This window comes from Triticum dicoccoides, chromosome 3B (genome assembly GCF_002162155.2).
Source record: "Triticum dicoccoides isolate Atlit2015 ecotype Zavitan chromosome 3B, WEW_v2.0, whole genome shotgun sequence".
NCBI classification, from domain to species: Eukaryota; Viridiplantae; Streptophyta; class Magnoliopsida; order Poales; family Poaceae; genus Triticum; species Triticum dicoccoides.
The window spans coordinates 380,778,565-380,803,057 of NC_041385.1; the positions used below are offsets into that span (position 1 = coordinate 380,778,565).

General features: G+C 46.7%; 1 protein-coding gene across 1 annotated transcript in view; it reads left to right on the top strand.

Annotated features, from left to right (window-relative positions):
• Positions 1-24,493, top strand: part of LOC119276113 — a 36,070-nt gene continuing 11,577 nt past the window's right edge. Inside the window, exons 1-4 of the mRNA XM_037557101.1 lie at positions 1-18; positions 130-192; positions 811-1,422; positions 2,154-2,288. Coding sequence (XP_037412998.1) covers positions 142-192; positions 811-1,422; positions 2,154-2,288 — 798 coding nt within the window. The 5' untranslated portion in view covers positions 1-18; positions 130-141. The remainder of the gene's footprint in view (positions 19-129; positions 193-810; positions 1,423-2,153; positions 2,289-24,493) is intronic.

The window sequence follows — 24,493 nt, forward strand, 5'->3', positions numbered from 1 at the left end:
GGCAACATCTACAAGCTCGTAAGCTGCCACCGTGCTACTTTTCTCGTCCTTTGAGCTTTAGGGGTTTTAGGGTTTTGGAGGCACTCAACTTTTATGCTTTCCGGTGGGTGATTGTGGTGGCTTGTGCAGGAGGATTCGGCGATGTTCTCGCCTGATCTGGAGAACGACAAGCCCTATGTCGGCATCATCAAGGTATGTGATTACGGACCCAATGTTACGACTTGTGAGTTGTGACCCTTGAGGATATTAGTACTTTGGCATGTGTCTTATAAAATATTTCTGGTCACAGCTTAGTTTACACACACAAATTATGTACGATGTTTTCCGCATAACGAAATACAGAAAATTGTGTGTGATAAAATTGTTCAGTTTTGCATAGATTGCTGAACTATTTTTCTTAATTATAGTTGAGCAATCGTTCCTTGCTGATAGAGTGATAGGTTAACCTTGATTCCATCCTTCTAGGCTCAGTTTTGCTCTAGGCCCTTGGTTCTTGGCCTCTAGCCTTCTAGACATCATGTTGGCTCGCTGGCTGGCTGCACTATTTACTTGTAAAGTTGTTCCCATAGTTCAACAGTGTATGCCATGATTTTTATCAAGCAGCTTCTTGTGAAGCCTATCTTACGTTCTATGGCTGGAGCCATTGTCTATTTTGTGTACATGCTGAGCTAAAGTTCCCATCTATTTTGAGCTGCATGAATGTGTTTCTGTTCTAATGTTCCTTATTTATTTCACTTAATTCCATTATCTTGGCCTACTTGCTATAGTATTTATTTCTCAATAGCAAAGTATATTATTGTCTTGCGACAGGGTATAATTGAAGTTGATGGGAGCTTATCCGTAAGTGCTCAGTGGTTTTATAGACCAGAAGAAGCCGAGAAAGAGGGTGGTGACCCAAGGGAGTTATTTTATAGTTTTCATATTGATGAAGTGCCAGCAGAGTCAGTTATGCACATGTGTGTGGTCCATTTCATTCCTGAGCACAAGCAGGTGCCAAGTAAAAAGGAACACCCTGGATTCATTGTCCAACAGGTGTATGACCACAGAGAGGAGAAGATGTATAAAATAACGGATAAGGACTATGAGGATGACAAGCAGCATCAGATTGATCTCCTTATTATGAAAACAATAGACCGTATTGGGAGGCTTCCAGATCGTGATCCTGAAGATATACCTGGTGACAACACTGATAAATTATCAAGACGAGGCTTGCGGAAGAGACCTCTGAAGCCTAAAGATGTTCCAAGAGATGCTTCTACAGGCATATCTGAGCAATTCAGAAGAGAAGATACACCCGTGAATGATAATCTGAAGTATTTTGCCATCCTTGTCAGACATGAAGTGATTACTGGTAACCAGTATCGTGATTGGTGGCTTGATAAATTTGTAGACACTATTCTGGCACTCCCTCATTCAAGAAATGTAAGTTGTACTTGCCATCTGTCCCCAAACGTAATTCCTTTCTTTGGGTACTTTTTTGCTCAATTCTCCCTGTTACACCCCCATGATAATTACTCTGATGAACAAATTGTACATGTTTGAACAAGGTTTGAGGCCTTGGCCTCTGAAGCATGCAGTGTAAATGGTCTGTCATGTTATACTCTGTTATATCTTCATTGGTCAATAACTGCGCAGTATGACTTCCTTCTTTTACTATGCATATTAGTAACTGCATATAAATACCTAGCATGTCCAGCTAAGCTATACAACTAAAACCGAAGGGGCGGGTACGTCCTCACTCCTCAGTACCCTTCGTGTTGGTACTCGTCAAGCCTCTACTTTAAATGGTTATTGTTGGATCATAGGCCCTTTAGTCCCTTTTAGCAGTGGCGTTCACAAATTACATGGTCATGGATTAGAAACTTGGGTTAACTAGATTGAGACACCTGATGCGCTAGGCATAAAACAAAGTAATCTGTGTTAAAATATGAACTGTTAGTTCCACACGTCTTGCTTTGATTCATTTTGGCATGCTAAACATACGTGCATGCTTTAGTCTACACTTCATTGTTGAGGAAGTAGTGCATATTTGTATATATATTGCCTTATGAAAAGATATATATGTTTCCGAAGCCTTCTAGGTTCTTTGATTTGTTCTGTTCTCTTGCCTCCTTACTTAGATGATTTGCCTTGTGACGATCTTCTATTTCCAGGATAATGAAAATTCTTATGCACCTAATGAGGTTGTTCCAATAGTAGCCTCCTTAGAAAGATCAACGTTTGAAGCTCTTCATGCAGACTACCATAAGTATAACCAGAAAATGAGAACATTATTGTTCAATATCAAGGTATGGTTTTATCCATAGCCACTTTTGGGCTTATGTTCTTGGGAACATCTAAATCATATGCCTTTGGATAATTGTAATGTTAACTCATTAGGTTATACTGCATAATGGAACTCGAGTAATAGTTGTGATCAGCCCATGAGCATTGATAGTTTGCTGGTATCGATATGCATATCAATGTGCACGAGCATCTTATATGTGCTCAAGCATGGCACTAAGCATGCTTCAACATATATTGATATCACCAAGTGCCAAGATGGTTATATATTGGAAAACAAAATATATAAATAAATTTCAGGTTATTCAAGTTGGAATCTTGTCCCACTGAACATTATTGTTTATTTTGAACTGTCCTCTGATTCCTTGGTGCAGTGGTAAAGCTGCTGCCTTGTGACCATGAGGTCACGGGTTCAAGTCCTGGAAACAGCCTCTTACAGAAATGTAGGGAAAGGCTGCATACAATAGACCCGAAGTGGTCGCGCAAGCGGGAGCTACATGCACCGGGCTGCCCTTTTTTTCTTTTTGAAATCTATTCCCTCCTTATCATAATATAAGACATTTTTTAATCACGGTACCAAAAAACGTCTTATATTATGATACATGGTAGTATTATATTAATTCACAAGTAACGACGCCTATGTTTTTATTAGTTCGTTACATGTCTCAAATCTATATGCTTTTCTGTTCTCTTTTTTACTGTCATACCTTGCTATTGTTCTAGCAACCGTAGACTGTGTAGAGCTAACTTTTTGTTGACCTTAGCCCCTAGGTTATCAAGCCATGGTCGTTCCATCCACCACTTGCGTTCACCACATCCATAACATTTGCATTTCCTGTACTACAAAGTTCCATTTTTTTTGAACAAACTAGGGGTCTAGAAGGACCCCGAAGCTGCATTGACTAGAAAGAAGTAGTACACAACGATTTTACAACAGGACCCTGAACGAAAAGGCAGAACACTAACTGGCCCCTGACTATTACAAAGAGGACCGCAGAAAATTGATGAAGAAAGCAATCGGGTCCCTCGCATCTCCAGCCCGAAACTTGACTCGTCTTCATCGGGGACGGCACCACTTGGTGTGGCGAGCCCTCCATGGCACCACACCATGAACTCCAGGATGAAGCTGCAGTGCCTCCCATCTAGCTCTTGGCCGGGAGGAAGAAGAAAGACCGCCATTCGGTTAGAGGATTTGACGGCGATGGCCGGCATCAACCGCAACAGCGGGAGCCATAGGCCATCCATGGTCTCCGTTGGTGATGAGCTTGAACCCAAACCGAATCTCCATCTTCCCTTTCTTCCTCCTTCACCACCATGGCAACCTTGGAAGCAGAGGAAACAAAGGACCTCCTCTCGATCAGAGGACCGAACGAGCTTATTCGTGGAGTCGCCGGCAACCCACTCCTCGCCAGCAACTGGCATACCAGTGCAGCTAGGACTGCAGCCACCGCTAACCACCAGCCACTGCTCGAACGCGGCAGCGGGACGCTCCACCTCGGCATAGCGCCAGATGCCATAAGGGCAAGACTCAACCTAGACCTAATATGTACAGAGCTCCTCCGTGCTCCTCTCCCTTCTCTTCTCTAGTCGGCATCGCCGCCGGGGAAGATTGGGTGATGTAGGGTGGAAACCCTAGCGGCCGATCTTTCACGATTTGGAGGGGATCCCACGAAAAACACGAAGAACAGAGGGGAAACACGAGGGGAAACACTCAAATCAACGGGAACGATCACACATGTGCTATATCCATGAACATAAAGAGTGATACAAGATCCAAACGCAACAACACATGTGCTATATCCATGAACATAACGAGTGATACAAGATCCAAACGCAACAAAGGACGATACAAGTAGCACAAGGTGAGCAACCTAGTGAGTTGCATCACACAAGGACGATACAAAGAACGATCTTTACCAAATTAAACTTTGCATCAAAGTAGGTTGTCTAGATATGCAACTAGGTGAGCAACCTATATGATGCAACAACAATAAGCACACAAGCAAGCAAAGGATATAACACAATATAGCTTGCACAAGTAAAGGTAAGAGATAACCAAGAGTGGAACCGATGGAGACGAGGATGTGTTACCGAAGTTCCTTCCCTTTGAGGGGAAGTACGTCTCCGTTGGAGCGGTGTGGAGGCACAATGCTCCCCAAGAAGCCACTAGGGCCACCGTATTCTCCTCATGCCCTCACACAATTCGAGATGCCGTGATTCCACTATTGGTGCCCTTGGAGGCGGCGACCGAACCTTTACAAACAAGGTTGGGGCAATCCCACAACTTAATTGGAGGCTCCCAACGACACCACGAAGCTTCACCACAATTGACTATGGCTCCGCGGTGACCTCAACCGTCTAGGGTGCTCAAACACCCAAGAGTAACAAGATCCGATTCGCAAGGGATTAGTGGGGGAATCAAATTTCTCTTGGTGGAAGTGTAGATCGAGGCCTTCTCAACCAATCCCTAGAGAATCAACAAGTTTGATTGGCTAGGGAGAGAGATCGGGTGAAAATGGAGCTTAGAGCATCAATGGAGCTTAGGGGTGGAAGAGGTAGTCAACTTGGGGAAGAAGACACCCCTTTTATAGTCAAGGGACAAATCGAACCGTTATCCACCAACTCAGCCTGCGACACGCGGTACTACCGCATCACACATGCGGTACTACCGCACGGGCCTGCGGTACTACCGCGTCGTACCGCGGTACTACCGCTGGCACGATAGGGGCCAAGACTAGTCCTGATCTGCTAAGACAGGGAGCGGTAGAACCGCTGGCGCGGTATTACCGTTCCCCCTTGCGGTACTACCGCAAGGCAGGAATAGTCTAGGCTGAAAAGGCACGGATATAAAAAATTACATCCGTGAATAGTTCCGCTGAGTTTTGATCTATGCAAAAATCCGACACGGTACTACCGCAAGCCCGGAGCGGTACTACCGTGTAGTGCGTGGATGTAAAAAATTACATCCGCTCCTACTACCGCGCCCGAGGCGCGGTACTACCGCGTAGGGCGCGGATGTAAAAATTACATTCGCCCCTACTACCGCTCGAGCAGCTGTGCCTGGCCTGAGGCCACGGTACTACCGCTCCCAAGGAGCGGTACTACCGTGAGCACCTACGGTACTACCGTGCTGGTGCCCGGTACTATCGCAAGAGCCTGCGGTAGTACCGCTCTGGAGAGCAGTACTACCGCCTGCCTCAGTTCAGCAACATTAGGAGTCCTTCATTTTACAGAGACATGGAGAGACGGAGGATGCTCCAAAGAGCCAAAGGAAAGGTGGTGCAAAAGGAACAGACGTGTACGTGTGATTCCACCCAAACCTTTTCAATGCGGACCCCCTCTTAATAGTACGGCTTTCCTACGACTCAAATCCACCGAAAAGAAACGTAGATAAGCGCCGTCTTCAATAGTCTTCGAGGGGCACCAAATCATCTTGTATTTAGACATGATATATCTAAAATGCTCAATGCACACGATTAGTCCGCAAAAGGATTGTCATCAATCACCAAAACTACTGAGGGATAAATATGCCCTTACACTTGGGAACAAGGATTACCGGTACGGCACATGGGCTCAAGCTTTCTCTTACATGGCCATTGCTGATGAGTTGTTGAACTTGCCGTTTGATCTCTTTGGTTTCCTCGGGGTTAACGCGGTAAGGTGCCTTGTTAGGAAGCCGTGCTCCGGGGATGAGGTCGATTCGGTGTTCGATACCTTGTAGTGGAGGTAGACCCCGAGGTAGCTCGTCGAGGAATACATCTTGGAACTCCTGTAATAGAGAAGACAACACTAAAGGTAGATTGTGAGAGGTGTTAGTCTTTGACACTTCATCCTTGCACAAAAGGACATAGTGCATAACACTTGATGGGTTGTCACACACTTCTCTCATCTCACTTTTGGTGGCAAATAGCACTAAGTTTTTCTTGTCGCTCATCGTGGAGGCACTCAATTTGGGCTTGTGGCACTCACTCTCTTTTTGGTGGTTCGCTCTCTCACCATTCCCTCCACGATGGGTGGTTGCTTGCTTGTCGGCTATGACTTGACTCGGTGACATAGGTCGTAGACGTACTCCTTTCCCTTCATCTTGAAGCTATAGTGATTGGTTCGTCCGTTGTGGATGATCCCGCGGTCGAATTGCCATGGTCGTCCAAGTAGGAGATGGCAAACGGACATGGGAACCCCGTCACACTCCAAAGTGTCTTCATATGCTTCGATCTTGAAGGAAACTTGCACGATGTGCTCCACTTGGCTCCACTTGGATAGTGCCGGAGTCGCTTAGCCATTGGACCTTGTAGGGACGAGGATGCTTCATCTTGACCAATTGAAGCTTGTTGCATAGTTCTTCACTTGCCAAGTTGTGGCAACTTCCTCCCTCAATGATGATCTTCGTGGACCTTTCATTGATGCCCGCCTTGGTGTGGAAGATATGGCATCTTTGGTCATCTTGTTGATGTTGAAGTGTTAAGACTTTGGAGACAACGAGAGCGGGGCTTGAATCTTCGTCACAAAAGACTTGATCAGCTTCATCCTCATTCACGCGCCGGTGCATGGCCACTTGCTCAAGGGCCTCCATTTCCTCTTCACTCATCGAGTCATAGGTGTCGTCGTTGTTGAGGATCATGGTGCGCTTGTTGGTACACTTGAAGGACTTGTGGCCTCGGCCGCCGCATGTGAAGCACTTGATGGAACTTGTCTTGATGGTCTCATCCGGTGGAGTTGTAGATGATGAAGCTCTCGGCTTGAAGTTGCTTGTAGTCGGGGGACGACTTGAAGTTGTCGAAGTTTTCTTGGAACTTGACTTGTCGCTGTTGCTTGTTGAAGCTTTTGTTGTAGGAGGTGTCGAAACCGTTGAAACTTGGTTGTAGGGGGAGCCGTAGGTCTTGGAAGTAAACTTGGCATACTTGTAGTCATCTTGCACTTGTCGCTCCGCCTTGGTAGCTTGGTGCACTAGCTCGATGAGGTTGGAAGTCGGCGATCTTCTTGATAGGGTGGTTGAGTCCATTCAAGAAACATGCCATAGTTTGCTCATCATCTTCCGTGAATTGGCTCATATCATGGCAATCTCCATTTTCTTGTAGTACTTTTCAATGCTCTTTGTTCCTTGCTTGAGGAGTTGGAGTTTCTTGAAGAGGTCGCGGTTGTAGTAGGTTGGGACAAAACGCGCTCTCATGACATCCTTCATTTGATCCCAAGTTGTGATGGGTGGTTCACCTCTTGCTTCTCGTCGGCTCGTCGCTCAAGGACTAGCTCCCATCAAATGAGGACATAATCTTGGAACTCAAGAGATGCCATGGCGATCTTCTTTTCTTCCTCATAGTTGTGCAAACGAAAGATCTTGTCAACCTTCAATGCCCATGAAAGATACTCTTCGGGATCATTGCTTCCGGTGAATTTGGGCATGGTGAACTTGAGCTTGCCGTGGTGTTGCTCTTCATTGTGTTGGGGTCGAGGATGATGACGCCCTTGACGTGGAGGGTTGTCAACCTCAAGTTGCTCTTGGCGTGGAGGATTCCCATTGTCTTCTTGCTCTTGGCGAACTTGTGGTTCTTGTCGAGCTTGTGAAGGAACTTGTGGAACTTGTCGGTGCAAGCGTGCTTGATGTATTTGTTCTTGTCCTTCCTCGCGAAGTGCTTCTTCTCCTTCTCGAACGCGTCGGTTACGGTCGGCGATGACACGATTGGTGTCGAGGAGGGCACGTTGCGCCTCAAGTGTTTGTGCTTCACGCCATTGTTGTTGTTGACGTAGAGCTTCGGCGTCTTGCTCGTCTTGGTGATGGTGTGCTTGCTCTTCTTGTTGGCGTTGGTGTTGCCTTTCTTGGGCTTGCGCAAGGGTAGCTTGATTTTGATGATGTCGATGTTCTTGCTCGTCAAGTTGCTCTTGCCGTGGAGAGGATTGCGGTTTGCCTGACGCTCTTGGCACGCGGCTCGTCGAAGAGTGTTCGATGTCGGTGTACTTGAGCCGGAGATGGTGTCGTCAGAATGTCGACTCGAGCGGCTCCGTCTTGAATAGGACGACGATGTAGAAGAGCGGTTGACCATCATGGCTCGTATGTCCTCCTTGAGAGACGCCATTGATGTGTCGCAGTAGTCCCTTGTACGTTGCTCGGATTGTCGCAAGTCGGTAGCGAGTAGGTCGATGCGTTCGCGTAATGCTTCATTCTCTTGATGTAAAGCTCTTTGCGCGCCGAAGAGGTGGTTCTTGGTGACGTAGTTGTTCGGGTCCTCATCTTGCTCGATGAAGAGTGGGTTGGTAGAAATACTTGGCATATCCATCATTCCAAGTAAACGTGTGAGTGGGAGAAAAAGAACTATACCAAATGTACCTTGACCGACGTTGAGAATGGATCAAAGATCACTCAATGATGTAGCAAGGAAATAGCACAATTGGTACCGGTTCCCGTCAATTTCTCACACCTACACAAATAAGCCTTTGATGGAGCTTGGTTAGGATGTGGCACAAAATTTATGCAATTGTTAGCAAGACTCAATAATGTTGGAAAACATTCGCAAATTTGCAAATGCAACAAGTAGACCAATAGCAAAAGGAGGTACACGGAAACACACACACGGAAAGATAAATGGGGTTGGGCAACCAAAAATGAGCGCAAAATGTGGAATCCATGGAAAATGCTCTTGTTGCACAACGCTAGAGAGACACTAGCACGATTGCACAATAGGCGGATATGAGGCTTGTGCACACAATGCAAAAATGCAACGACTTCTATCCCAAATATTGCTATATGTATGGTGTTCGGGTGATATGATCCAAGATGATCGAGTATGACAATCTTAATGTAGTATGATGCTATGGTTCTTGCTTAAAAGCTCTTTGCTTGTCTTTTCCTTTTGCTTAAAAGCTTGTTGGCTCTTTCTCTTTTGAGCTCTTTTGTTGGCCGGTTATGCAAAACTTTACGAACGAAGATAGCAATTGTGTATATGCGATGACAACCTTGTGACACAAGAGATGATACCAAGACAAGTATACCAAGATGATGTGATATATGCAATGAGACGATAATCACTAGTGTGCACAAGTAACGTTGCCGGCAATACTCAAAGGCTAGTCTCGATGGGAAAGTAACGCAAAATGGGCTATGGGGTTATCAATGCAATGGCAAGGAGTAGACAAAGATGTCGTCGAAGTTATCGTCCTTGCTTACGGTTGATAGTGTCAAAGGTGAATGTGATCGTTGTTGATGTCGAAGTGCACGGTCTTCAGTATGTTGGCGAAGAATGCCGCTGCATTGTAGTCGGAGTTGGCTTAGTAGCGGAAGCAGTTGAAGATGCGCAGGCTTTCTGTCTAGTCCGGACGTTCCAGGGAAAACGGAAGGTTCGGGAGCCGGAAGTTCCGGGGTGGTCGGAAGGTTCGGGCGGGGCCGGAAGTTTCAGGGGTTGCGATTCTCCCAAGAGCAGGGAACTTGGGGATAGTTGATTTGGGCGGAAAAACTTCAGGAAAAACCCAAATCAGAGGGGGAAAAGAAAAATTTTCGGCGGATGGAATGGTGGAAAGCTAGATTTACGTGCCACACGCGAAATCCACGGATCAAATCCAACAAGACTTAATCAAACCAACAAATCACAAATTTTTTGGAAGGGTTGCTTTTGTGGGGATTTTTGAAATTGGGACAAATCACAACAAAATTAGGCTAGAAAACGGGGGTAGGGACTCCAAAATGTGATCAACCTGGCTGGCTCATGATACCAAGATGATGTAGGGTGGAAACCCTAGGGGCCGATCTTTCACGATTTGGAGGGCATCCCACGAAGAACATGAAGAACACGAGGGGAAACACTCAAATCAACGGGAACGATCACACATGTGCTAGATCCATGAACATAAAGAGTGATACAAGATCCAAACGCAAGAAAGGACGATACAAGTAGCAAGTTCTTCTGCGTGAGGAGGTCTTGAAGGTCTTCCCGTGAGGGGTCTTGAATCCACTTGGGGGATCTTCTCCATAGAGGCCGCGAGCTCTGAAGGAGAAGGTATCTAAGTGGATGAGCAAAGCTCTATCTCTCAAATGAGCTATCACATTGCTAACCCTAAAACGTAGGTAGAAGAAGAGTATTTATAGTCTAGGGGGCGAAAGGGTACATGGGCCTCGGCCCGAGTCACTGCGCGCAGGCAGGGTCGGAAGTTCCGGGCGCTGGAGGTTCCTGGCCAAGGTCCGGGGAGGGTCCGGCCTAACTAGAGAGTTGGTACGGCGGGAGCTGGGCATGGCGTCCGGGGCTGGAAGGTCCGGACAGGACGGAGGTTCTGGGCCAGGTTCTAGGCTAACCAGAGAGTTGGCACGCCCGGGCTCGTCTGGGCCGTCGGAGGCCGGAAGTTCCGGGCGGCCGGAGGTTCCAGGCTCTGGCCGGAAGTTCCGGGCTGAACAATGAGTCGGCGCTTGTTCCTTTTCCCTCAGCTCTCGGCTCCATGGCTTGTGCGTTGTACCTGATTACACATAGTGTTTTTGACTTAGGCAACAGCCATGTCTCACTCGAATGTAAGGGGAGCCCAAGTAGGAGAGATGTCACCTCGGATTGAATAGCACGTTCTCGAGCTCTTGTCATAGGTCCAGTAGGAGCTTGGGTAGTTGGGATAGTGTCCATGGGGATGACCCTGGGATGCTCCGCATCATTGGGGGTCGGGCCTGTTGGGGAACGTAGTAATTTCAAAAATTTTCCTACGCACACGCAAGATCATGGTGATGCATAGCAACGAGAGGGGAGAGTGTTGTCCACGTACCCTCGTAGACCGAAAACGGAAGCGTTAGAACAACGCGGTTGATGTAGTCGTACGTCTTCACGGCCCGATCGATCAAGCACCGAAACTACGGCACCTCTGAGTTCTAGCACATGTTCAGCTCGATGACGATCCCCGTACTCCGATCCAGCAGAATGTCAGGGATGAGTTCCGTCAGCACGACGGCGTGGTGACGATCTTGATGTTCTACCGTCGCAGGGCTTCGTCTAAGCACCACTACAATATTATCGACTATGATGGAGGGGGGCACTGCACACGGCTAAGAGATCAAGAGATCAATTGTTGTGTCTATGGGGTGCCCCCCTCCCCCGTATATAAAGGAGTGGAGGAGGGGGCCGGCCAAGGGGGCGGCGTGCCCTAGGGGGGAGTCCAACCCCTACTGGGAGTAGGACTCCCCCCTTTCCTATTAGGAGTAGGAGAGGGAAGGAAGAGGGGGGAGGGAAGAAGGAAAGAGGGGGCCGGCCCCCCTCCCAATTCGGATTCGGCTTGTGGGGGGGGGGCGCCCCCTCCTTTGCTTCTTCTTCCTCCTTTCCACTAAGGCCCAATAAGGCCCATATACCTCCCGGGGGGTTCCGATAATCTTCCGGAGATCCTGTATTGTCCCAATCTCACCCGGAACCTTTCCGGTGTCCAAATATAGTCGTCCAATATATCGATCTTTATGTCTCGACCATTTCGAGACTCCTCGTCGTGTCCGTGATCACATCCGGGACTCCGAACAACCTTTGGTACATCAAAACTCATAAACTCATAATAAAACTGTCAACGAAACCTTAAGCGTGCGGACCCTACGGGTTCGAGAACTATGTAGACATGACCTAGAACTTTTTCCGGTCAATAACCAATAGCGGAACCTGGATGCTCATATTGGCTCCTACATATTCTACGAAGATTTTTATCGGTCAAACCGCATAACAACATACATTGTTCCCTTTGTCATCGGTATGTTACTTGCCCGAGGTTCGATCGTCGGTATCTCAATACCTAGTTCAATCTCGTTACCGGCAAGTCTCTTTACTCGTTACGTATTGCATCATTCCGTAACTAACTCATTAGCTACATTGCTTGTAAGGCTTATAGTGATGTGCATTACCGAGAGGGTGCAGAGATACCTCTCCGACAATCGGAGTGACAAAACCTAATCTCGAAATACGCCAACTCAACATGTACGTTTGGAGACACCTGTAGAGCTCCTTTATAATCACCTAGTTACGTTGTGACGTTTGGTAGCACACAAAGTGTTCCTCCGGTAAACGGGAGTTGCATAATCTCATAGTTGTAGGAACTTGTATAAGTCATGAAGAAAGCAATAACAACGTACTAAACGATCAAGTGCTAAGCTAACGGAATGGGTCAAGTCAATCACATCATTCTCCCAATGACGTGATCTCGTTAATCAAATGACAACACATGTCTATGGTTAGGAAACATAACCATCTTTGATTAATGAGCTAGTCAAGTAGAGGCATACTAGTGACATTAAGTTTGTCTATATATTCACACATGTATCATGTTTCCGGTTAATACAATTTTAGCATGAATAATAAATATTTATCATGATATGAGGAAATAAATAATAACTTTATTATTGCCTCTAGGGCATATTTCTTTCAGTCTCCCACCTGCACTAGAGTCAATAATCTAGATTACATAGTAATGATTCTAACACCCATGGAGTCTTGGTGCTGATCATGTTTTGCTCGTGGAAGAGGCTTAGTCAACGGGTCTGCAACATTCAGATCCGTATGTATTTTGGAAATCTCTGTCTCCCACCTGGACTTGGTCCCGGATGGAATTGAAGCGTCTCTTGATGTGTTTGTTCCTCTTGTGAAATCTGGATTCCTTTGCCAAGGCAATTGCACCAGTATTGTCACAGAAGATCTTCATTGGTCCCGATGCACTAGGTATGACACCTAGATCGGAAATGAACTCCTTCATCCAGACTCCTTCATTTGCAGCTTCCGAAGCAGCTATGTACTCCGCTTCGCATGTAGATCCCGCCATGACGCTTTGTTTAGAACTGCACCAACTGACAGCTCCACCGTTCAATATAAACACGTATCCGGTTTGCGATTTAGAATCGTCCGGATCAGTGTCAAAGCTTGCATCGACGTAACCATTTACGACTAGCTCTTTGTCACCTCCATAAACGAGAAACATATCCTTAGTCCTTTTCAGGTATTTCAGGATATTCTTGACCGCTGTCCAGTGATCCACTCCTGGATTACTTTGGTACCTCCATGCCAAACTTATTGCTAAGCATACATCAGGTCTGGTACACAACATTGCATACATAATATAGCCTATGGCTGAAGCATAGGGACATCTTTCATTTTTTCTCTATCTTCTGCTGTGGTCGGGCATTGAGTCTGACTCAACTTCACACCTTGTAATATAGGCAAGAACCCTTTATTTGCCTGATCCATTTTGAACTTTTTCAAAACTTTATCAAGGTATGTGCTTTGTGAAAGTCCAATTAAGCGTCTTGATCTATCTCTATAGATCTTGATGCCCAATATGTAAGCAGCTTCACCGAGGTCTTTCATTGAAAAACTTTTATTCAAGTATCCCTTTATGCTATCTAGAAATTCTATATCATTTCCAATTAACAATATGTCATCTACATATAATATCAGAAATGCTACAGAGCTCCCACTCACTTTCTTGTAAATACAGGCTTCTCCAAAAGTCTGTATAAAACCATATGCTTTGATCACACTATCAAAGCGTTTATTCAACTCCGAGATGCTTGCACCAGTCCATAAATGGATCGCTGGAGCTTGCACACTTTGTTAGTATCTTTTGGATCGACAAAACCTTCCGGCTGCATCATATACAACTCTTCTTCCAGAAATTCATTCAGAAATGCAGTTTTGATATCTATTTGCCAAATTTCATAATTATAAAATGCGGCAATTGCTAAGATGATTCGGACAGACTTAAGCATCGCTACGAGTGAGAAAGTCTCATCGTAGTCAACCCCTTGAACTTGTCGAAAACCTTTCGCAAAGTCGAGTTTTGTAGACAGTTACATTACCATCAGCGTCAGTCTTCTTCTTGAAGATCCATTTATTCTCGATGGCTTGCCGATCATTGGGCAAGTCAACCAAAGTCCATACTTTGTTCTCATACATGGATCCCATCTTAGATTTCATGGCTTCAAGCCATTTTGTGGAATCTGGGCTCATCATCGCTTCCTCATAGTTCGTAGGTTCGCTATGGTCAAGTAACATGACTTCCAGAATAGGATTATCGTACCACTCTGGTGCGGATCTTACTCTGGTAGACCTACGAGGTTCGGTAGTAACTTGATCTGAAGTTTCATGATCATTATCATTAGCTTCTTCACTGATTGGTGTAGTTGTCACAGGAACCGGTTCTTGTGACGAACTACTTTCCAATAAGGGAGCAGGTACAGTTACCTCATCAAGTTCTACTTTTCTTCCACTCATTTCTTTCGAGAGAAACTTCTTCTCTAGAAAGGATCCGAATTTAGCGACAAAAATCTTGCCCTCAGATCTGTGATAGAAGGTGTACCCAATAGTCTCTTTTGGGTATCCTATGAAGACACATTTCTTCGATTTGGGTTCGAGCTTATCTGGTTGAAGTTTCTCCACATAAGCATCGCAGCCCCAAACTTTAAGAAACGACAACTTTGGTTTCTTGCCAAACCACAGTTCATAAGGCGTCGTCTCAACGGATTTTGATGGTGCCCTATTTAACGTGAATGCGGCCGTTTCTAAAGCATAACCCCAAAATGATAGCGGTAAGTACGATTACGACGTTCGGACACACCATTTCGTTGAGGTGTTTCGGGTGGCGTGAGTTGCGAAACTATTCCGCATTGCTTCAAATGTAAACCAAACTCGTAACTCAAATATTCTCCTCCACGATCTCAGATCGTAGAAAATTTATTTTTTTGTTACGATGATTTTCCACTTCACTCTGAAATTCTTTGAACTTTTCAAATGTTTCAGACTTGTGTTTCATCAAGTAGATATACCCATATCTGCTTAAATCATCTGTGAAGGTGAGAAAATAACGATACCCGCCGCGAGCCTCAATATTCATTGGACCACATACATCAGTATGTATGATTTCCAACAAATCAGTTGCTCGCTCCATAGTTCGGGAGAACGGCGTTTTAGTCATTTTGCCCATGAGGCACGGTTCGCAAGTACCAAGTGATTCATAATCAAGTGATTCCAGAAGTCCATCAGTATGGAGTTTTTTCATGCGCTTTACACCAATATGACCCAAACGGCAGTGCCACAAATAAGTTGCACTATCATTATCAACTCTGCATCTTTTGGCTTCAACATTATGAATATGTGTATCACTACTATCGAGATTTAATAAAAATAGACCACTCTTCAAGGGTGCATGACCATAAAAGATATTACTCATATAAATAGAATAACCATTATTCTCTGATTTAGATGAATAACCGTCTCGCATCAAACAAGATCCAGATATAATGTTCATGCTTAACGCTGGCACCAAATAACAATTATTTAGGTCTAAAACTAATCCCGATGGTAGATGTAGAGGTAGCGTGCCGACCGCGATCACATCGACTTTGGAACCATATCCCACGCGCATCGTCACCTCGTCCTTAGCCAATCTTCGCTTAATTCGTAGTCCCTGTTTCGAGTTGCAAATATTAGCAACAGAACCAGTATCAAATACCCAGGTGCTACTGCGAGCATTAGTAAGGTACACATCAATAACATGTATATCACATATACCTTTGTTCACTTTGCCATCCTTCTTATCCGCCAAATATTTGGGGCAGTTCCGCTTCCAGTGTCCAGTCTGCTTGCAGTAGAAGCACTCAGTCTCAGGCTTAGGTCCAGACTTGGGTTTCTTCTCTTGAGCAGCAACTTGTTTGCTGTTCTTCTTGAAGTTCCCCTTTTTCTCTTTGCCCCTTTTCTTGAAACTGGTGGTCTTATTGACCATCAACACTTGATGCTCCTTTTTGATTTCTACCTCCGCAGCTTTTAGCATTGCGAAGAGCTCGGGAATAGTCTTGTCCATCCCTTGCATATTATAGTTCATCACGAAGCTCTTGTAGCTTGGTGGCAGTGATTGAAGAATTTTGTCAATGACACTATCATCAGGAAGATTAACTCCCAGTTGAATCAACTGATTATTATACCCAGACATTTTGATTATATGTTCACTGACAGAACTATTCTCCTCCATCTTACAGCTATAGAACTTATTGAAGACTTCATATCTCTCAATCCGGGCATTTGCTTGAAATATTAACTTCAACTCCTGGAACATCTCATATGCTCCATGACGTTCAAAACGTCGTTGAAGCCTCGGTTCTAAGCCGTAAAGCATGGCACACTGAACTATCGAGTAGTCATCATCTTTGCTCTGCCACACGTTCTTAACGTCGTCAGTTGCATCTGCAGCAGGCCTGGCACCCAGCGGTGCTTCCAGGACGTAATTCCTCTGTGCAACAATGAGGATAATCCTCAAGTTACGGACCCAGTCCGTGTAATTGCTACCATCATCTTTCAACTTAGATTTTTCAAGGAACGCATTAAAATTTAATGGAACAACAACACGAGCCATTTATCTACAACAAACATAGACAAGCAAAATACTATCAGGTACTAAGTTCATGATAAATTTAAGTTCAATTAATCATATTACTTAAGAACTCCCACTTAGACAGACATCTCTCTAGTCATCTAAGTGATCGCGTGATCCAAATCAACTAAACCATATCCGATCATCACGTGAGATGGAGTAGTTTCAATGGTGAACATCACTATGTTGATCATATCTACTATATGATTCACGTTCGACCTTTCGGTCTCCGTGTTCCGAGGTCATATCTGTATATGCTAGGTTCGTCAAGTTTAACCTGAGTATTCCGCGTGTGCAACTGTTTTGCACCCGTTGTATTTGAACGTAGAGCCTATCACACCCGATCATCACGTGGTGTCTCAGCACGAAGAATTTTCGCAACGGTGCATACTCAGGGAGAACACTTCCTGATAATTAGTGAGAGATCATCTTAAAATGCTACCGTCAATCAAAGCAAGATAAGATGCATAAAGGATAAACATCACATGCAATCAATATAAGTGATATGATATGGCCATCATCATCTTGTGCTTGTGATCTCCATCTCCGAAGCACCGTCGTGATCACCATCGTCACCGGCGCGACACCTTGATCTCCATCGTAGCATCGTTGTCGTTTACGCCATCTATTGCTTCTACGACTATCGCTACCGCTTAGTGATAAAGTAAAGCAATTACAGGGCGTTTGCATTTCATACAATAAAGCGACAACCATATGGCTCCTGCCAGTTGCCGATAACTTCGGTTACAAAACATGATCATCTCATACAATAAAATATAGCATCACGTCTTGACCATATCACATCACAACATGCCCTGCAAAAACAAGTTAGACGTCCTCTACTTTGTTGTTGCAAATTTTACGTGGCTGCTACGGGCTGAGCAAGAACCGTTCTTACCTACGCATCAAAACCACAACGATAGTTTGTCAAGTTAGTGCTGTTTTAACCTTCGCAAGGACCGGGCGTAGCCACACTCGGTTCAACTAAAGTTGGAGAAACAGACACCCGCTAGTCACCTGTGTGCAAAGCACGGCGGTAAAACCAGTCTCGCGTAAGCGTACGCGTAATGTCGGTCCGGGCCGCTTCATCCAACAATACCGCTGAACCAAAGTATGACATGCTGGTAAGTAGTATGACTTGTATCACCCACAACTCACTTGTATTCTACTCGTGCATATAACATCAACGCATAAAACCTAGGCTCGGATGCCACTGTTGGGGAACGTAGTAATTTCAAAAAAATTGCTATGCACACGCAAGATCATGGTGATGCATAGCAACGAGAGGGGAGAGTGTTGTCCACGTACCCTCGTAGACCGAAAACGGAAGCGTTAGAACAACGCGGTTGATGTAGTCGTACGTCTTCACGGCCCGACCGATCAAGCACCGAAACTACGACACCTCCGAGTTCTAGCACACGTTCAACTCGATGACGATCCCCGTACTCCGATCCAGCAGAATGTCGGGGATGAGTTCCGTCAGCACGACGGCGTGGTGACGATCTTGATGTTCTACTGTCGCAGGGCTTCGCCTAAGCACCTCTACAATATTATCGAGGACTATGGTGGAAGGGGGCACCGCACACGGCTAAGAGATCAAGAGATCAATTGTTGTGTCTATGGGGTGCCCCCCTCCCCCGTATATAAAGGAGTGGAGGAGGGGGCCGGCCAAGGGGGTGGCGCGCCCTAGGGGGGGAGTCCAACCCCAACCGGGAGTAGGACTCCCCCCTTTCCTATTAGGAGTAGCTGAGGGAAGGAAGAGGGGGGAGGGAAGAAGGAAAGGGGGGGCCGGCCCCCCTCCCAATTCAGATTGGGCTTGGGGGGGGGGGCGCCCCCTCCTTTGCTTCTTCTCCTTCCTTTTCACTAAGGCCCAATAAGGCCCATATACCTCCCGTGGGGTTCCGATAACCTTCCGGAGATCCTGTATTGTCCCAATCTCATCCGGAACCTTTCCGGTGTGCAAATATAGTCGTCCAATATATCGATCTTTATGTCTCGACCATTTCGAGACTCCTCGTCATGTCCGTGATCACATTCGGGACTCCGAACAACCTTCGGTACATCAAAACTCATAAACTCGTAATAAAACTATCAACGAAACCTTAAGCGTGCGGACCCTACGGGTTCGAGAACTATGTAGACATGACCTAGAACTTTTTCCGGTCAATAACCAATAGCGGAACCTGGATGCTCATATTGACTCCTACATATTCTACGAAGATCTTTATCGGTCAAACCGCATAACAACATACATTGTTCCCTTTGTCATCGGTATGTTACTTGCCCGAGATTCGATCGTCGGTACTTCAATACCTAGTTCAATCTCGTTACCGGCAAGTCTCTTTACTCGTTACGTAATGCATCATTCCGTAACTAACTCATTAGCTACATTGCTTGCAAGACTTATAGTGATGTGCATTACCGAGAGGGTGCAGAGATACCTCTCCGACAATCGGAGTGACAAAACCTAATCTCGAAATACGCCAACTCAACATGTACGTTTGGAGACACCTGTAGAGCTCCTTTATAATCACCTAGTTACGTTGTGACGTTTGGTAGCACACAAAGTGTTCCTCCGGTAAACGGGAGTTGCATAATCTCATAGTTGTAGGAACTTGTATAAGTCATGAAGAAAGCAATAACAACATAATAAACGATCAAGTGCTAAGCTAACGAAATGGGTCAAGTCAATCACATCATTCTCCCAATGACGTGATCTCGTTAATCAAATGACAACACATGTCTATGGTTAGGAAACATAACCATCTTTGATTAATGAGCTAGTCAAGTAGAGGCATACTAGTGACATTAAGTTTGTCTATGTATTCACACATGTATCATGTTTCCGGTTAATACAATTTTAGCATGAATAATAAACATTTATCATGATATGAGGAAATAAATAATAACTTTATTATTGCCTCTAGGGCATATTTCCTTCAGTCTCCCACCTGCACTAGAGTCAATAATCTAGATTACATAGTAATGATTCTAACACCCATGGAGTCTTGGTGCTGATCATGTTTTGCTCGTGGAAGAGGCTTAGTCAACGGGTCTGCAACATTCAGATCCGTATGTATTTTGGAAATCTCTGTCTCCCACCTGGACTTGGTCCCGGATGAAATTGAAGCGTCTCTTGATGTGTTTGTTCCTCTTGTGAAATCTGGATTCCTTTGCCAAGGCAATTGCACCAGTATTGTCACAGAAGATCTTCATTGGTCCCGATGCACTAGGTATGACACCTAGATCGGAAATGAACTCCTTCATCCAGACTCCTTCATTTGCTGCTTCCGAAGCAGCTATGTACTCCGCTTCGCATGTAGATCCCGCCACGACGCTTTGTTTAGAACTGCACCAACTGACAGCTCCACCGTTCAATATAAACACGTATCCGGTTTGCGATTTAGAATCGTCCGGATCAGTGTCAAAGCTTGCATCGACGTAACCATTTACGACTAGCTCTTTGTCACCTCCATAAACGAGAAACATATCCTTAGTCCTTTTCAGGTATTTCAGGATATTCTTGACCGCTGTCCAGTGATCCACTCCTGGATTACTTTGGTCACGCGCGATTGCGGAAGCGTTAAACAGGGGCGATTTCAAGTGAGATGTGTTCACCACATAAATTGCCACCAGTCTGAGTGCCTAAGCACGCCAAACTTTTTGGCTAACACGACTAACTTGTGGCCAATTAAAATGGAGCCTCAAATGTGGCTAGCATAGCTTAAAAATGTGTGTATGGCACATGGGCCATGATGCTTGTTAGAGTAATCCTTGCTGCAGTCAGTCAATGAGTAAAAGTCTTTTCCTTAGGTTGTAAGCTAGTGAGTTAAGTCTGTGTCTTAGGATAAAAGTCAGTGGGTCAAGTCAAGATTTCTTAGGATGTAAGAAAGCCACTGAGGTGGTTCTGTACTAGTTGCTTTCAGCTATAAATAAGGGGTGAAGCCTAGCCAGCTACATCCATCGTAGCCCAGAAACAAGTCCCAAATCAGAGTTACCTGTGCTCTTGCTAGTTGCTACTAACAATTGGCATCAGAGCTGGTTAAGGTGAGTATACTGAGAGATGTCAACTTCAGGTCAGGGCGCTGTCCGCAGTCCCAACACCCCAACCGCGGTGCCATTCCCCTTCACCGCCACCAAGACGACCGTGCCACCGCGATGCTGGAAGGCATGAGATTGTCGTTGAGCTTGTCGTGTTGGAAGAGCTCACTGGTTGGCTGAAGGCGGCAGTAGACTGTCTCGAGTCGCAGGAGCCTCCCCGTGAGCATGGCAGACTTCTCACCGACTATCAGTGGCTGGAGAAGATGAAGGTGCGCCAAGGGAGCAGCTCCTCCTGGCCTGCGCACGGCAGTGGACAGCGACGAAGACGACCACAACGGAAGAGGGGTGGAGAAAGTGGTGATGATCGCGCGGCACCCAGGGATGGCCCGCGCGATAACACATGCCACAATTGTGGGCGTCATGGCCATTGGGCCAAGGGGCAAAGGCAGCCTACGAGAAACACGGCTCTCCTGGCCCAAACAGAGGAAGACGATGAGGAGCCTTCACTCATGGTGCAGGTCTGCGCCACTCCAGCCCCAGCAACAGAGGTGCAGGACAACATCACTCTAGCCCCAGCCATGAAGGTCCAAGACAACATCACTCCAGCCCCAACCATGGTGGTAAGGACAACATTGTTTCAGCCACAGCCAGGTCATAGTGGTGCAGAACAACACCACTCCAGCTCCAGAGCACCCTCCTCTTCATATCGATGAGCTGAAGGCGAAAGCCTACCTCGGTACAAGAAGCGACGATGAGCGAATAGAGGGCTGGTACCTCGACACCGGCGCCACAAATTATATGACGGGCCTCAGCGGCATCTTCGTTGAAATTGACCGAACGGTCACTAACACAATCGAATGGCGATGGTTCCGTCGTCGAAATTAGGGTCATCGGCACCATCATCTTTGCTGGCAAGAACAGTGAACACAAGGCCCTCGGCGCGGTCTACTGTTAAGGAGTATTAGTATTAGGTCTAGGAGTCCTATTAGGCTATGTTTCCTTCCATTGTACTCCAAGCCTATGGAGATGGGGGCTTGATGTTCTCAAGAGATCCTTCTCCCATGGGAGGTCTTGGTGATCCTATGATGGGGATCCTTCTCCCTTAGGAGGGCTTGGTAATCTTGAGGATTCTTCTCCCTTAGGAGGGCTTGATCCTCTAGGAGGTATAAAGAGCAAAGCTCTCTCAATTTAGTTCAATATACTTTGCTAACCCTAGGAAGGAAGAGGGGTCGTCTATTTATAGTCCAGGACTAGATAAGGGAGTGAGAGAAGGGTTACACGGCCCTTGGCCCGAGCTGTCGTAGACAGGCTCTGGATGTCCGGCTCAGGGCTGGATGTCTGGCCCGAGATTGGGGTTTCAGATGCCCGGCCAAACTGGGTTTGGCTTCTGGTGTCTCTTGGCTGGATTTCCAGGACCTTGTCGGATGTCCGACTCGTGGATGGGGTGACATATGTCCGGGACTTGGCTGGATGTCCGGGCGTTGTAGAGTCGCTGGCCGTCGATTCCTTCGGGATCTTCCTCGTCTAGGGGCGCCAGATATCCAGGCCTTGGCCGAATGTCTAGCCGCTGTAGCAATGCCGCGGCTCCACTTATGTGAGGACTTGTCCTTCGTTCTGAGCTTCTTCATGGATGTTCGCTTGATACCTAAGCACGCGAAATGTCTCCGTTTGAGGTAGTAGCCATGTCTCACGAGAAAGGAAAGGGAAGTCACATACGAGCGAGTTCACCTCATGTTCAATGGCGCGTGCGCGAGCTCTTGTCATAGGTCCACTTGGTACTTGGGGAGTTGGTGTAGTGTCCACGAGGCGGACCGTAGAGTGCTCCGCACCATCTCCCCCCTCCCTCCCATGGGAAAGATCTGCTCTTGGATCGTGACCTTTATCACCATGGTAAGGGGCCAAGTCGGCGACGTTGAACGTGTCGCTCGCGTAATGCTTGTCGAGTGGTATGTTGATCTTGTAGGCATTGTTGTTGATGCATTGTAACACCTTGAATGGACTGTCCGCTCGGGGTAGGAGCTTGGACTTGCGTTCGGTGGGGAAGCGAATCCTTTCAAAGGTGAAGCCATATGAGATCTCTAGGGTTGAATACCATGGGCTTCTGGTTGGTGTTGATCTTGGAGGCGTGCCAGTTCACTTGACGCTCTATGGTAGTCTTGTGTCTTCGTGCATCTTCTTGATGTATGTGGCACAGGCACTTGCATCCATGTTCATGCACTCTTGGAGTGGAAGTGGGGGAATGTCCAATGAGGACAAAGGGTTGAAGCCGTACACCATTTCAAATGGAGAACTGTTTGTAGTTGAGTGTCGTGCGCGGTTGTAGGCGAACTCGGCAACGGGCAAGCACTCCTCCCTTGATATTCTTCTTGATGAGCGCGCGAAGATGTGTAGATAGTGTTCGGTTGACCACCTCGGTTTGGCCATCTGTTTGAGGATTATAGGTCGAAGAGAGCACGAGCTTGATTCTGAGCTTGGCGCATAGGGTCTTCCAAAAATAGCTCAAGAACTTGACGTCGCGGTGGGAGACAATCGTCTTTGGCACTCCATGAAGACGCAAATTTTTTCTACAAAAGAGATCTGCAACATGTGAACTTCAGGCCTATTTCTTGCTGCTGGTGGACGATGCCACTCGTTGCATGTGGGTGATGCTCCTGGCTGCCAAGAATAGTGCACCTGATCCATCAAAAGAATTCAGGTAGCGGCAGAAGCTCAGAGCGGATGTAAACTATGTGTGTTCCGCACAGACAATGGCGGCGAGTTTACCTCGACGGAGTTTGCTGCCTATTCTGCCGATGAAGGCAGCCAACGCCACTTCTCCGCACCTTAAGCGCCGCAACAGAATGGTGTTGTCGAGCGGCGGAACCAGACAGTGGTGGCAATGGCATGTGCTCCTCTGAAACAGAGGAGCATGCTGGCTGAATTTTGGGGGGAGGCTGTGAGCACTGCTGTCTTCCTGCTCAACCGTGCTCGCACCAAATCCCTTGCTGGAATGACGCCTTACGACTCGTGGCACGGCCGCAATCCGGCTGTCCACTACCTTCGCACCTTTGGGTGCTTAGCGTATGTCAAGGAGCAGGGGAACCTGTGTAAGCTTGACGAGCACAGCTCCCCTGCTGTGTTCATCGGCTATGAAGAAGGTGTGAAGGCGTACCAGCTGCTGGACCCTGTGACGTGGCGCATCCGCATGCTCGTCATCTTCAACGAAGAACGTGGCTAGGATTCGGCAGCCGATGATGGTGCACACTCGGGCAGCGACTTCGAAGTCCAGTACATCTGTCGTCACGGAGTGAAGGCACTCAACTATGCGTCCAGCGCAGGGGAAGCTGAGCCTGCGTCAACAGGACATGGGACGGAGTACTTCACCTGTCGTACCAGCTCCAGCAACTCCAGAATTTGTCACACCACCAGCAAATGATGATGATCGACTCGATGCTGCTCACAGCGACACACCAGTTCGCTATCACACAGTCAATAATCTGAATGGAGGAGGAGAACTACTGCCAGGACTTGCGCCGCGCAACCTCGACGCTGAGCTACACTTGTAGCCGTGCTTGTTTGCAGAAGCTAAGAGAGACGAGGCATGGCAACCAGCCATGCGTGAGGAAATGGACCCAATGGAGCAAAACATGACACGGGAGCTCGCCGATCTACCACATGGGCATCGACCAATAGGCCTCAAATGGGTCTACAAATTGAAGAAAAATTGAAGCTGGCAAGGTGATCAAGCAAAAAGCACGGCTGGTCGCACGAGGTTACGTCCAGCAAGCTGGCACTGATTTCGCCTGCTGCTTGCTTTGGCTGCCCATGAGGGATGGCC